At 38.5% G+C, this 14,765-nt stretch overlaps 1 protein-coding gene across 1 annotated transcript in view; it reads left to right on the forward strand.

Annotated features, from left to right (window-relative positions):
- The window catches only part of LOC124613098 (PHD finger protein rhinoceros), a 246,420-nt gene that overhangs the window by 114,670 nt on the left and 116,985 nt on the right, over positions 1-14,765 (forward strand). Inside the window, exons 11-12 of the mRNA XM_047141692.1 lie at positions 3,193-3,313; positions 7,064-7,189. Of these exons, the coding sequence (XP_046997648.1) occupies positions 3,193-3,313; positions 7,064-7,189 (247 nt within the window). The remainder of the gene's footprint in view (positions 1-3,192; positions 3,314-7,063; positions 7,190-14,765) is intronic.

Below are 14,765 nucleotides of genomic sequence, written 5' to 3' on the forward strand. Positions count from 1 at the left end.
ACTGTAAACTGGCAGCCGTCTGCATGCGTAAACAAACTGGAATTACTGTAACCAGATAGATGAGTAGCAGTGCGGGGAAATAAGTCCCGCATCCCTCTCGCAGGGTGGCAGCCTACCTCCAGGTTCTGCATCTCTGTTAAAGTACAACTGACACATGATCACAGGGATCACTGATCCCTTCTGGTGTTGTGAGGGTCTTAAGGAAGCTCCTTGGTGAACCAGGATTAGTTTTCACTCATTTCAAAATAAGAAAAGAAAATGATGATCAACTCACAACACAAAGCATTAGGTAATGGCTACAGTGCAGTTACGTCAGTAACAATTGACAGAGTTGTAAATGAGATAGTTCAAACCTGACCTCTACACCAGTACTTGGCTCAACCAGAGTTCAAAACATCCATTCCTTAAAACTGCCACATTAAATATGTTGACATTATACCAATTTTTGAACTTCAGGCAGCAGACAAACATATGTGTTTCATTATTCTAAGACGCTAACTTCCATGACTGAGTGCTGTGTAACATTATATGGCATGTATTTTATACAGACCATTTAACTGCCCACAATTGGCATTGTGCTACAGCATGAGACCCACTGATATGTTGTTGCACCTTTTTTAAAAAACATTATCTTTCCAAATTGGGCTTCACTAGGTGATATGCAATAGCAGAAAACTCGTTACATTTATGTATATTTATATGCAGTAAATAAAACTACTTGAAACTATCTCTGATAATATGGTTCATTCTAGTAGAATTTACTATAAAATGGCACCTATTAGATAATTTTGCATTTTGAGGCAAAATTTGCAAAAATGCAAAATGTCTTATCCTAGTAGAGAAGAATGTTTTAATAAATGTTGTCAAGTGTCCATTCCTTTTAAGCTTGTCACATGGCATTAATGACAAAAGTACATCAGTTGTTCATTAATTAACATTATATCCATACTCTGATTCCAATATTTATAAAAAATTATGTAGATTGAGGAAAATTTGTTGAGTGTGTACACTTCTCATGTTATCCTTTAAACCTGTCTCAGTGAGGGGCATAGTTCTCCACCCTTCCTGACGTGTTTCCATATGTCTTCTTGAAATCACACATGGCTTCCATGGTACATAGTTTTTGTCATGCCCTGTGTCACTTCTTGGCAAACGTCATAATTAGGATTCAACATCAGTAAATACCAATCCAGAATTTTCATATTCTGCGATCAGTTATTTTTGCACCTATAATATTTTCTGCTGTTTGAAGACATAACTTCTACAGTTTTGATAGCACATTTCTGTTACTATTATCCAATGTGTAAAAGAACGTAATAGATGTAGTATTTGCTCAAAATTTTATTCCTGTATTATCACTTGTCAATATATAAAACATTATTTGATTTTAAGTGTTTTACAGCAGTAAATATGTTGGAATTTTTATGGGAATTTAAACTGGGAAAAGCACATTTTGGAATTCCTAAAACAACCTAGTTTGGCCACATTTTTACTTTACAACCATTATAAATCTTTGGAGGAGACAAATCAGGAAGTTGACATATTTTGCATATTTTCAATTAATAATGTCATGTGAAATATGAAAGAAAGTGTTTATAGCCCAGAAAAGGTTTGTAAGAATAATATGTGGTGATCACCAGAGGTTATGTGGTAGATGACAACTGTTTTGTTGTAAGTAATCCACCATGGTTCAAAAGCCACAGTGATTTACATAATTTTTTTACAATAGCAGATGAAAAAATGGTACTCATTACTTCATATTGACTGCTCCTTCTGTACCTTAGAAGTATCTATATTATTGTAATTTGTAAAACGTGGCGGATAGAAATTACTAATTCACATTTGCGTAATTAAAAAAAAAAAAAAAAAACATGTAAATTGCCATCTTTACAAATTAATTTGTGACGTGAGTGTAAAATGACTAATTCCACATCATTACGATTTATTGTGCAAATGATCCATCAAATATGAAACTGACTAACTAACTGTTATGCGCAGAAATTAATTCCTCTGTCCTTTATTAACAGTGATGAAAGTTTCACCATTGACAAGTATTAACTGTAAAGTATGGAATTACAATGAAACCCAGACCATTAGCTGCTTGCAGGCATTGATAAATATCAACAGGGACTGTTGAAAATGTCCAATAGGACAGATACCATCTTCGTATAGATAAGGCTTACCGCTCAATGATCTTCTTCAGTGCGGATGCACTCACTTTGCTCTCTTACGGGAATCGATAGATTGACTGCCTCGAGTAATGAGTATAGTGGGCAGAGATACTACAAATGTAGTATGTGGACAATAAGTTGGAAATGTCGGTCTCACGAGGAGCGTGCCAGAGGTAAGTCCCTGCAGTCGCACTACCCTCTCTGTCCTCGATGGCTCAGTCAGATAGAATGTCTACCATGTAAGCAGGAGATCCCGGGTTTGAGTCCCGGTCAGGGCACACATTTTCAACTGTCCCCGTTGATATTTATCAACGCCTGTAAGCAGCTAATGGTCTGGGTTTCATTGTAATTTCATTCTTCGAGAGCTGCAAGATCACCAATGGTATCTGTTCTTTCAGACATGTCTGAAAGAACAGATACCATCTTCGTAAAGATACCATGTCCGTAATGTATGGATGTTCTATAAAAGCTAGCAGATAGTAGCTTCCATTTGCATAGGTGTAAATTAACACAAATATAGCGGCTCGTTCCATTGACAAACCATCAAGCAGTCTAAGAATGAAAACAGTTAATCCCTGCATTGTAATATCAAAAAGTTGAATTAGGAACTAGAATTGAAGGTCATGAATCAACTGCTTGTAAAAAGAAGATTTGTGTCATCAGTCTGTGATATAAAATAACTTTTAAGCAGTAGAAAGACTGTAGGGTGTCTAAAAATTAAATGACAAGTAAAATAACAACTAAATCAGTACTACCTTTTCTTTTTTTGTTGTTCTTGTATTTCATTTTCTTTTCCCTCTTCTTTACCTGTCTTTTCTCTGCACTTTGTCTACTTTTGCACTAACCACATGCCCCCTCTCTTCCCATCCCTCTTTCTGCACAAGGGATAAATTTAAGTGTGTGCTATCTCATAAACACAGGCTAAAGTGTAATTGTATTTGCAACACATTTAAATAACTTTGAATACTTTTATTGTTACTATGTAAATACTAATTGCTATTCTTTTTTTTTTCTTTTCTAGACTACAAGAAATTGAAGCTGAATTTGACAAACATGTCAGTATAAAAGACATTACATCCCATATGGAAGTTGATGCTGAAGGAATTCAGTTTATTTATAACTACTGGATCTTAAAGCGAAAGGTATTCATTTTACTTTCGGTAAAGAAACAAAAACGTTCTAAAGCCAGAAAGTTTTCTGTGTATGATGGAAAGACAATTTTTGATGCAATAATCTATGTATGTAAATACAAAACAGCACTGATTACAGTATATTTATTTAATCATGTCAGGGTTTGATTGACTACAGTCGGTATCAAGTGACAAATGTCTCCAATGTTTACAGAGTAAATGTTACATACCGTTTGCCGTGATGTTTACTCTGTGGATGTTACATGCCTGAATCATTTGATAATGACTGTAATTAATTGAAATGAGTTCTGTGAAATTATGTCCTTTCATCTTGCTTTAGCTATGCACAGTGGTTGCCAAACCTGTTACGACTGTAGACTGATAATGGAAGAAATCTAAATTAAAACTGCATGCAGGACCGGGACTCATATCCAAAACCTTGCCTTTCACAGGCAGTGCTTTTACCTCTGGGCTTTATGGATATGTGCTTAGTTTCTCTACATTTTCCAAGGTAAATGGCAGGATGGTTGCCACAAAAAGGCTAAAGCTGATCTCTTTTCCCTACCTTACCCATTCTGAGTCTGTACCTCATATCAAATAATGGAAAATTTTTGTTTCAGCTGGCTTCTTGTTGACCTTTCCCTGTCTTTCTTTCTGCGATCTGTCTAATGTACGAGGTTCTTCCCTTCCTTTTTCATTCTTTGCATTAATTCAACATCCAAAGCATTCCGCATTCAAAATAAATTCTAGCAGAATTTTTAAGTATTATTTGTATCTTTGATTCAGAAACATATATCATTGAGAAGATGATCCGTTTTCATTTATACTAACTGTTTATGTTTAATTAATTATGTGGCCATGAAATGAAATTGTACTTGTGCATAAGTAACTAACATTGTATCTCCTATACATAAATAATTTTATTTAATAGATATAGTTGTCAAGGAATATTTTCTTTTCTTTATGTCTTTAACTTTCTGTTAAACCTCACGTTACTTGAAATGATACATACTGATCTTTACAACACTGTATTATTATACTGTGTTGTTGTGGGTGCATCATCACTTTTTTTTCCAGCAGACTACTCTTGCCGCCCATTTTAAGCTATGGATGTTGTTCAATGCTTTCCTCAGTTAGTAGATACAATCCCTGCAGTGTGATCCTGGAAAAACTGCTGCAGTAACTTCATCATTTGATTTGATATTCCAACACCAAACGACTTTAGATGTAAGAATAACTAAAGGCAGAGCTTACCAAATCTTCTGACCAGGGTGGCTGTTCCATCAATGTTTATGTTGAATCCCTCAGTTTCCCTATTGTCAACTCATTTCTGTGAGCAGGTGCACTATCCTGGAGAAAGATTTTTTTTTTAATGATATCATTTTCTTTGCATTCTCGGTGTGATGTCACATTTTTTATCCATTTAGTCCAGAAGATTTGTTTAATGTTTATCTGTTTGTTTTGTCCTTCTCCAATAAGAATAAGCCCTTTTTGTGTAACAGAAAACTCTGCCTACAACCTTTCTGTTGGAAGGAATGGGCTTCACCTTGTAACTATCTGGCAAATTAAAACTGTGTACTGGAACAGTGGGCAATTGAAAGGTGCCAGGAAGTTTCAGTGTATTGTACACACTATTACTGTAACATTAATTGTGACGTTACCTTTTATTTTGCAGGACTACTAGATATAACCACTGTTTTGATGGCTATTTCGTTTTGCATAAAATCAAGGATCATGTCATATTCACAGTAACAAGTATGGCACAAAATCAGTTAGGTTCTCTCGTGTATTTTTGTGAAATTCATCTGTCTTGTACAAAACTATAACATACTTAATTTATGATGTAAAATATACTACATTCTTCCATGTTAAGTGTCTGTGAAGCCAGTAGGGTAATAGAAAGTCATTAGTGAAATATAAAAAATGAAAGGGATAAACAATACATCTTATAGTTGAGGCGATAGGTGGGAAAGGATGAAGGGATACAAGAGGCTGTTAACGGGAGTGAGAGTTTGGGAAAGTTTGCAGGTGACTGGGAGGGAGAGGCAGTAGGGGATAAGAATTTGGCACCAGTGACTTTTTCTGGCTTCAGGTGAGGGAGCCGTGCACAGCACACACTGAGATGGAGGAATTGATTAGTAGTGTGTGAGAGAACAGAGGAGAGAATGACTGTAAAAAGCAGGTGGGAATGTGGGATGAGTGAGATTGGGGTTCTGAGAAAGGGGTGGAGGTGGATGTGAGACAGATGCTAGCTAAGATGAGGCCAGGAGGTTTATGAGATCAGAAAGATGTGTTGCAAGGGCAATTAATGGCTAAATATTTCATATAGTTGAGGCAGGTCGAAGGATGTTGATGACATTGAAGTTTAGCATATTGTGCTCAGGATCATGTTCTGCCACTGGGTGATGATCTCGGATATTGGCCACAGTTTGACCTTGGAAAGCTGGTCTTGCCTGCATAAAATGATGTGCAGAAGTGACATCTGAGCTGATATATCGTATGACTGCATTTCCAGATTGCCCTGCCTCTGATAGGATAAGATAGGATTTGTCTGTGACAGTACTGGAGTAGGGATGTGCTGGTTGTGTGCATCAAACAGATCTTGCTATTGGACTTCCATAGGCCCATGTAGCAAGGGTTTAGTGGTAGGTGAGGTGGATGGACTACAATATGAAGTGCTATGTTTGGAGTTGTAAGACATTGGGAGAGATAGTGTTGGCTAGCGGCATTGTCAAGGACAGGGGGACATAATACCCTCATCAATGCTGGTGAATTTTTGTTGCCAAACTATACAAAACAGGGTTTTATGGTAGCACAGTATTCCTGTTTATCTATTTGAACAAAATGCACACAAACTGACTACTTTTGAACCATGTAATTAAACTATTTCACAGATTGTGTTGACGCAATGGATTGCTGCAAAATATGTACTAACTTAACAAAAACAAAATTTAATTGGTATCAAACAATGGGAAGTCCAGGATGGAATATATCTGTTATGAAAAGGATAGTCACTACTCACCATATAGTGGAGATGCCGAGTTACAGATAGACACAAGACACAACAGAAAGACTGTTGGAAACTGAGCTTTTGGCCAGCAAGGCCTTTATTGAAAATAGACAAAACACACACACACACACACACACACACACACACACACACACACACACACACACACGCGCGCGGAAGTGCACCTCACCAGATATGACCACAGGCTCTGGCAGCTGAAGCCATCTCTGCTATATTGTTTAATTAGTATCATTATCACTGAGGCAGGCTGAGAAATTTCGTTTTGCCCTTGCGTTTTCCTCCTCCTCCTCCTCCTCCTCCTTATCCTTCTTATGTTCAACTTGTGGCTTGTAGTTATATGGCAGTGACCCATAGAATCCATAGTAATAACTGTCGTTGCAAACTGGTTTCCATTATTTTTCATTTTGGGATTTCATTTGTATTTGCTTCTAATGCTATTAAGACTATGACTTTCATATTAATGGCTGTTTATAGGGAGTATATCACAATGAAAAAGTCAATGGACTATAAAATTGTTCCCATAACCTTTTATTTGAATTCCATGTTTGATTTTAATATCATTAATGCTTACGCTGCATTTCATTAAATTTAGTACCAGTTATTTGCCTTTTAGTGTATGTTTAGTATATTTAGCCTATATCTGCTAATCACGTAGGTATGGTGCTGTAAGTAGATTTCTAATATTTTATGTTGGTGATAGTTACTTTATTTGAATTCTTCTTTATGAACAGGCTGCATTCAACAAACCTCTCCTTCCACCTAAGTCTGAAGATGTTGACATATTATCACGGCAACAGGAGCAGGCAGACTTGGAAAAGATGAAGATGTTTGTGCAACTTCGGCAAGATCTCGAAAGGGTATGTTTATTCATTGCACAGCTAATATACATCACACACTTGTACTGTAATTATAGTGTACTATGTGGTGGTTTAGGCCTTAAGTGAGGACTGAAGTATTTGCCTTGATATGAACATGTCTGCCTGTTAGTGAATTACGTTCATTAACTTTTATATTAACTGTACACAGAACTACCGGGAATGAGGCAATGTCATCTCAATATATGGTAGCAGATTTAAGGCTTAGTTCAAAATGTGATGTTGAATGGCTTGATGATATTAATCTGTTACTGAAATGTAAAATATCAACAGGTATGTAGGTGACAGAAAATCTCTGTATTGCCATGAACATTGTCAAAATCTCTCTCTAAACACACAAATGCTGTAAACGGAAAATTCCTCCTTTTTTCCTGTGTTATCTTGTCATAGGGTCAATATTGTCTTATGTGTCTGTACATTTCTCTGGAACCCAAACTGTTGTTCGCTAAGGTTAGTTTCTACCAGTCTTTCCACTCACCTGTTAATAGTTCATATTAGTATCTTGCAACTGTGCATATTACTTGGTAAGAAAAGATTTTGTGGAAAAGAGCAATATGTTAACATCTAATATAACTTTAAGTGTTAGAGACTCTTTTCAGAGTGCATTTGTCTGGAATGTAGGCATGAAAAGAAATAAAACTTGGATTATAAACACTACTGACAAGAAGAGAATTGACATTTGAAATCTATATCTACATTTACATTCTGCAAGCCACCATATGGTGCGCGGTGGAGGGTACCCTGTACCACTACTATTCATTTCCTTTCCTATTCCATTCGCAAATATAGCAAGGAAAAAACAATTGTCTAAATGCCTCCGTGAGAGGCCTAATTTCTCATATCTTATCTTCATGGTCCTTACACACAATGTATGTTGGTGGCAGTAATATTGTTTCTCAGTCAGCTTCAAATGCCGGTTCTCTAAATTTTCTCAATAGTGTTTCTCGAAAAGAACATCGCCTTGCCTTCAGGAATTCCTATTTGAGTGTCCGAAGTATCTCCGTAACACTTACGTGTCGTTCGAACCTGCTGGCAGCACACCTCTGAATTGTTTCAATGTCTTCCTTCAACCAGATATTGTCCACATCCCAAACACTTGAGCAGTACTCAAGAATATGGTGCAACCAGAGTACTATATGCAGTGTCCTGTACAGATGAACCGCTCTTTCCTAAAATTCTCCCAATAAACTGAAGTTGACTATTTGCCTTCACTACCACAGTTCTCACATGCTTGTTCCATTTCATAGCACTTTGCAACATCACAACCAGATATTTAAACGACTTGGTTGTGTCAGGCAGGTCACTAGTAATACTGTATCCAAAAATTACAGGTTTGTTCCTCCTACTCATCTGCATTAACTTACATTTTTCCACATTTAGAGCTAGCTGCCATTCATCACATCAACTGGAAACTTTGTCTAAGTCATCTTGTATCTTCCTGCAGTCACTCAACTTCGACACCTTACCATACACCCAGCATCATCAGCAAATAACTGCGAATTGCTGTCCACCCTCTCTGCCAAATCATTTATGTATGTAGAAAGGGATGGCTAGAGGACAAATGTAAGAATGTAGAGGCTTGTCTCACCAGGGGTAAAATAGATACTGCCTACAGGAAAATTAAAGAGACGTCTGGAGATAAGAGAACCACTTATATGAATATCAAGAGCTCAGATGGAAACCCAGTTCTAAGCAAAGAAGGGAAAGCAAAAAGGTGGAAGGAGTATATAGAGGGTCTATACAAGGGCGATGTACTTGAGGACAATATTATGGAAATGGAAGAGGATGTAGATGAATATGAAATGGGAGATATGATACTGCGTGAAGAGTTTGACAGAGCACTGAGAGACCTGAGTCAAAACAAGGCCCCGGGAGTAGACAACATTCCATTAGAACCACTGACAGCCTCGGGAGAGCCAGTCCTGACAAAACTCTACCATCTGGTGAGCAAGATATATGAAACAGGCGAAATACCCTCAGACTTCAAGAAGAATATAATAATTGCAATCCCAAAGAAAGCAGGTGTTGACTGATATGAAAATTACCGAACTATCAGTTTAATAAGTCACGGCTGCAAAATACTAACACGAATTCTTTACAGACGAATGGAAAAACTAGTAGAAGCCGACCTTGGGGAAGATCAGTTTGGATTCCGTAGAAATATAGGAACACATGAGGCAATATTGACCCTACGACTTATCTTAGAAGCTAGATTAAGGAAAGGTAAACCTACGTTTCTAGCATTTGTAGACTTAGAGAAAGCTTTTGACAATGTTGACTGGAATACTCTCTTTCAAATTCTGGAGGTGGCAGGGGTAAAATACAGGGAGCGAAAGGCTATTTACAATTTGTACAGAAAGCAGATGGCAGTTATAAGAGTCGAGGGACATGAAAGGGAAGCAGTGATTGGGAAGGGAGTGAGACAGGGTTGTAGCCTCTCCCCAATGTTATTCAATGTGTATATTGAGCAAGCAGGGAAGGAAACAAAAGAAAAATTTGGAGTAGGTATTAAAATCCATGGAGAAGAAATAAAATCTTTGAGGTTTGCCGATGACATTGTAATTCTGTCAGAGACAGCAAAGGACTTGGAAGAGCAGTTGAACAGAATGGATAGTGTCTTGAAAAGAGGATATAAGATGAACATCAACAAAAGTAAAACGAGGATAATGGAATGTAGTCGAATTAAGTCGGGTGATGCTGAGGGTATTAGATTAGGAAATGAGACACTTAAAGTAGTAAAGGAGTTTTGCTATTTGGGGAGCAAAATAACTGATGATGGTGGAAGTAGAGAGGATATAAAATGTAGACTGGCAATGGGAAGGAAAGCGTTTCTGAAGAAGAGAAATTTGTTAACATCAAGTACAGATTTAAATGTCAGGAAGTCGTTTCTGGAAGTATTTGTATGGAGTGTAGCCATGTATGGAAGTGAAACATTGACGATAAATAGTTTGGACAAGAAGAGAATAGAAGCTTTTGAAATGTGGTGCTACAGAAGAATGCTGAAGATTAGATGGGTAGATCACATAACTAATGAGGAGGTATTGAATAGGATTGGGGAGAAGAGAAATTTGTGGCACAACTTGACTAGTAGAAGGTATCGGTAGGACATGTTCTGAGGCATCAAGGGATCACCAATTTAGTATTGGAGGGCAGGGAGACTAAGAGATGAATACACTAAGCAGATTCAGAAGGATGTAGGTTGCAGTAGTTACAGGGAGATGAAGCAGCTTGCACAGGATAGAGTAGCATGGAGAGCTGCAGCAAGCCAGTCTCAGGACAAGACCACAACAACAACAACAACATGTAGAAAACAGCAGTGGTTCTGTCACCGTTCCCTAGGGCACTCCTGATGACACCCTTGTGTCTGATAAACACTTGCTGTCGAGGATAACATACTGGGTTCTATTATTTGAGGAGTCTTCGAGCCACTCGGATATCTGTGAACTTATTCCATATGCTGGTACCTTCATTAACAGCCTGGATTGGGGCACCATGTCAAATGCTTTCCAGAAATCTAGAAATATGGAATCTGCCTATTGCCCTTCATCCGTAGTTTGCAGTATATCATGAGAAAAGGGCAAGCTGAGTTTTACATGAGAGATGTTTTCTAAAACTGTGCTGATTTGTGACCAGCTTCTCAGTCTCAAGAAAGTTCATTATATTCAAACAAAGAATATGTTCAAGGATCCTGCAGCAAACTGAAGTTAATGATATTGGTCTGTAATATTGCATGTCTGCTCTTTTACCCTTCTTATATACTGGTCTCATCTATGCTTTTTTCCATTCGCTTGGGACTTTGTGCTGGGCGAGAGATTCATGCTAAATGTAGGCTAGGTAAGGGGCCAGTGCCATACAGTACTCTTTGTAAAACCGAATTGGGATTCCATCCAGACCTCGTGATTTATTTGCCTTCAGGTCTTCCATTTATTTGTCTACACCAGGGATGCTTATTACTGTGTCGCCCATATGGGAGTCTGTGCGATGGTCAAATGGCATTATGTTTGTATGATTCTCCTGTGTGAATGATTTCATGAACGTGAGATTTAAAACTTCAGCTTTTGTTTTGCAGTCTTCAGCCGCCACATCTGACAGGTCAACAAGGGACTGAATGAAAGCCTTAGACCAGCTTAGCAATTTTATATAAGACCAGTATTTTCTCAGGTTCTCTACCAAACCAGTTACTAAGGTGTGTCTGTGGTAGTTGTATGCTTTGCACATAGATCTTCTCACAGGCAAATGAATCTCTACTAACTTTTATTTTTGTCATTGTGCATTCCCTTTTGAATTGAGAGTGCAACAGCCTCTGGTTCCTCAGCATCTTCTGAATTTTGTTATTAAAACATGGTAGATCTTTTCCATCCTCCATCCACTTACTAGACACACAACTCTCCAGACCACAATTTACAATCTGCTTAAACTTTGTCCATAATTCCTCTACATCCAATTTACTGGAACTAAGTGGTGTCAGTTCACTGTTTAAGTGAGATGCTAACAACTACTTATCTACACTATCTAGTAGAAATACTCTCCTAGCTGTGTTGTTCTGATTTATTAATTTTCACACATAGTTGCTATAATATGACATCATGATCACTAATCCCGTTTCTATACTGACATTGTTGATAAGGTCTGGCCTACTTGTAGCTATGAGGCCCAAGATATTTCCATTGCATGTAAGCTGCCCAGTTAGCTGCTGAAGGCAGTTTTCAGAGAATGTATTCAAAATTATTTTGCTTGACTATTTATCTGTACCCCCAGCAATGAATCCATTGACATGCCAGTACTATAGAACAATGCTGAAGATTAGATGGTTAGATTATGAAGCAATTTGTACCACAACCAGAATGAAAATCAGTACACATCCTGAGGCATCAAGGACTAGTTTCCTTGTTACTGGAGGGAAGTGCAGGGGTTAAAAATGGCAGATGGAGACAAAGATTAAACTGTAGTAAGAAGGGTCATGTGGATGTAGGATGCTAACATTACTTGTCCACAAAGCCACCACCCAAATTCCTACATTTGTTGTACCTGGTTACCAGCTTCTTTATCCCCTCATCATTGAATGGTGTTGCCTGGTGCTTTAGCGAGATATTAACAGCATCCTTAAGCTCATCATTGGTTGTGAAGTTATGATTAGCAGACAGACCTTCATCTTGGGGAAGAGGTGAAATTCACTCGGAAGTCTGAGTTTTTCTTTCGTTCGATTCGCATTACGGGGTTGTGCATTGTCGTGAAGGGAAATGATTCCTTTGATAATCATCCTGCACCATGTTTTGGATTGACTTTTGGATTTTTATAAGTGTCTCACAATAAACCTGAGATGTCACAGTACTCTCATATGTTACTCTCATGGAATCTGTTGCCAAAATTCCTCTGCAATATCAAAAAACATAAGCCATTATTTTATGGTTTGACCATACCTATTTTAATTTTTTAGTTTTATTGGGTTACTGAGTGTGCATCCACTGTTTGGACTGTTTCTTTGTTTCAGCATTCATATACTGCACCTATATCATTTTTCCAGTCATGATTCTGTTCAGAAACTTGTCCCCCTTTTCAGTGCTGAATGGCTGTCAGACTGAGCCCATTCTTTCAGTTTTGTGAACATTGGTTAAACATTTGGTACTTGTCATTCACAAGACATAGTAACCTAACCTCTCTGTGACAAAGACAAAGAAGGCTGTCCTTGAAATCGAAGGCACATCTTCAGAAAGTTCAAAAATTGTGAACTAATGTCTCATAAGTTTGATTTTGCCAATATGTTGCACAACTTCATCAGTCTCATCTGAAAGTCTTCCTTGATCACTTTTATCATGCACATCTGTGCACCGAACTTGAATTTTCTGCACCATTCCTTCACTGCACCATCACTCATAACTCCATCCCCGTACTCACGATGCAGTCAATGATGAATCTTGGGGGCATTGACTCGTGTGTAGGAAGTGAATGACAAAGCATACCACACAACTGATGGGAGACACAGTAACACCATGCATTTCAGTCACTTGCTTTTTACAAGTTGATGACTGCAAAACAAAGCTGACTGGCTCAACGTGACCTTCATAGTCTTCTTTTCCACCATGCAAATGCCGTGAAGCTCCAAGCATTTATTTTATTTTTAATACCCAAGCAGAGATTAATATATGACTACCCATTGAACAGTGAGCCATGTATATGAATTTGATGGGAATTTAAGAGATTGTATTAAAAAAAAGTCACATCATATACCATGTTACTGGGTGCAAAACTTCTCTGGGTCTGGACTATGTACTTATGTGATTTAGTAGAGAATCACACAACCACCAGTTGCACCACCATCACAATTAATGCAAGGTGGCCAAAACGTATTGCAGTTTGCAGTCTTATATTGGAGACTGCCATTAATTCAGAGCTAGCTTATAAATTAATTCCGCATATTCTCCTTGTAGTAACCAAGTATTACCCACAACTGATGCAAGTCACACAAATATGGTCTTATTCATAACTTCTGAACAATAATGGAAAAGCCTCTCGGGACTCCACAAGAGACAGAACAACTGATGTGCCAATGTGCAAACCGGTAGCTTCTGGTGCCGAGTGGGGCACAACCAGTCAGAGTAGTGCATCACCACCCCGTCGGTCATACAGATGTCACAAAGGCAGCATCCCTGGCTACGGACAACAGTGGCCAGTATCCATTGGAGCTGTTGACCAAATCCTTGTGTCCACATGGCAAATCCAGCACAATGTGGCTGGACGAACGTGACTACAGCTGGTGAGGCGCAGGCTGCAGAAGGTGGGAGAGTGTGCGTGGCTGCCAGCCATGAAACATGTCAGTCAGGCTCTGCTCCCCCATAGGTATGAAGCGAAATGGAGAAGAGCGTCATCCAGCAAAGAATCTACACCAAACTTTTTCATTTTGGACTAGAATGCACACAATAGTCAATTGTGCCTTGCTATTTGATTGAAGGTGGAATGGTGGAGCTGAAATGTGATGAATGCTGTGATGGGAACAAAACAATTGCTTCGTGTGAGAGATGAACTGGAGTCCATTATTGGAAACTAAATTACAAGGTGACCCCTCGATAGAAAAAACCCTCAAATGCATATTTATTATGGCCTCAGCTGATGTCAAGAAACAATGGAGAATATAAGGAAACCACGAAAATGCACCCATTACCAAGAGTCAATAGGAATTTCAAGAAGGAACCTGCAAAGTCATGGCTGGTGTGGAGCGGGCTAGGGAGGACAGAGGTGCCATGGGAGCTGCCTGTTGTCAGGCTCACTGCTCACAAACCGCGATGAAACAGACAATTCCTCCATCACTCTCAGGCCAAAAAACATGTCTCCCCAGCTAACAGTTTAGTGCACGAAATTCTCCAATGGCACTGGCAGCAAAACACTATCAAAAACAGAGAGCTGATAAGAAAAATGGTTAAGCAATGGGTCCAAAGCCTGACTTGGTGGTTTATCTGGCCAGCCCTGATGAACAAACCTAACCACCCGGTTGAGAACTGGGTCAGCAGTAATGGGAGTTGCTATTTGTGAGCTTGTTGTTGGGAAACTTTCTACCGTGGCC

The sequence above is a fragment of the Schistocerca americana genome, chromosome 4, assembly GCF_021461395.2.
Source record: "Schistocerca americana isolate TAMUIC-IGC-003095 chromosome 4, iqSchAmer2.1, whole genome shotgun sequence".
NCBI classification, from domain to species: Eukaryota; Metazoa; Arthropoda; class Insecta; order Orthoptera; family Acrididae; genus Schistocerca; species Schistocerca americana.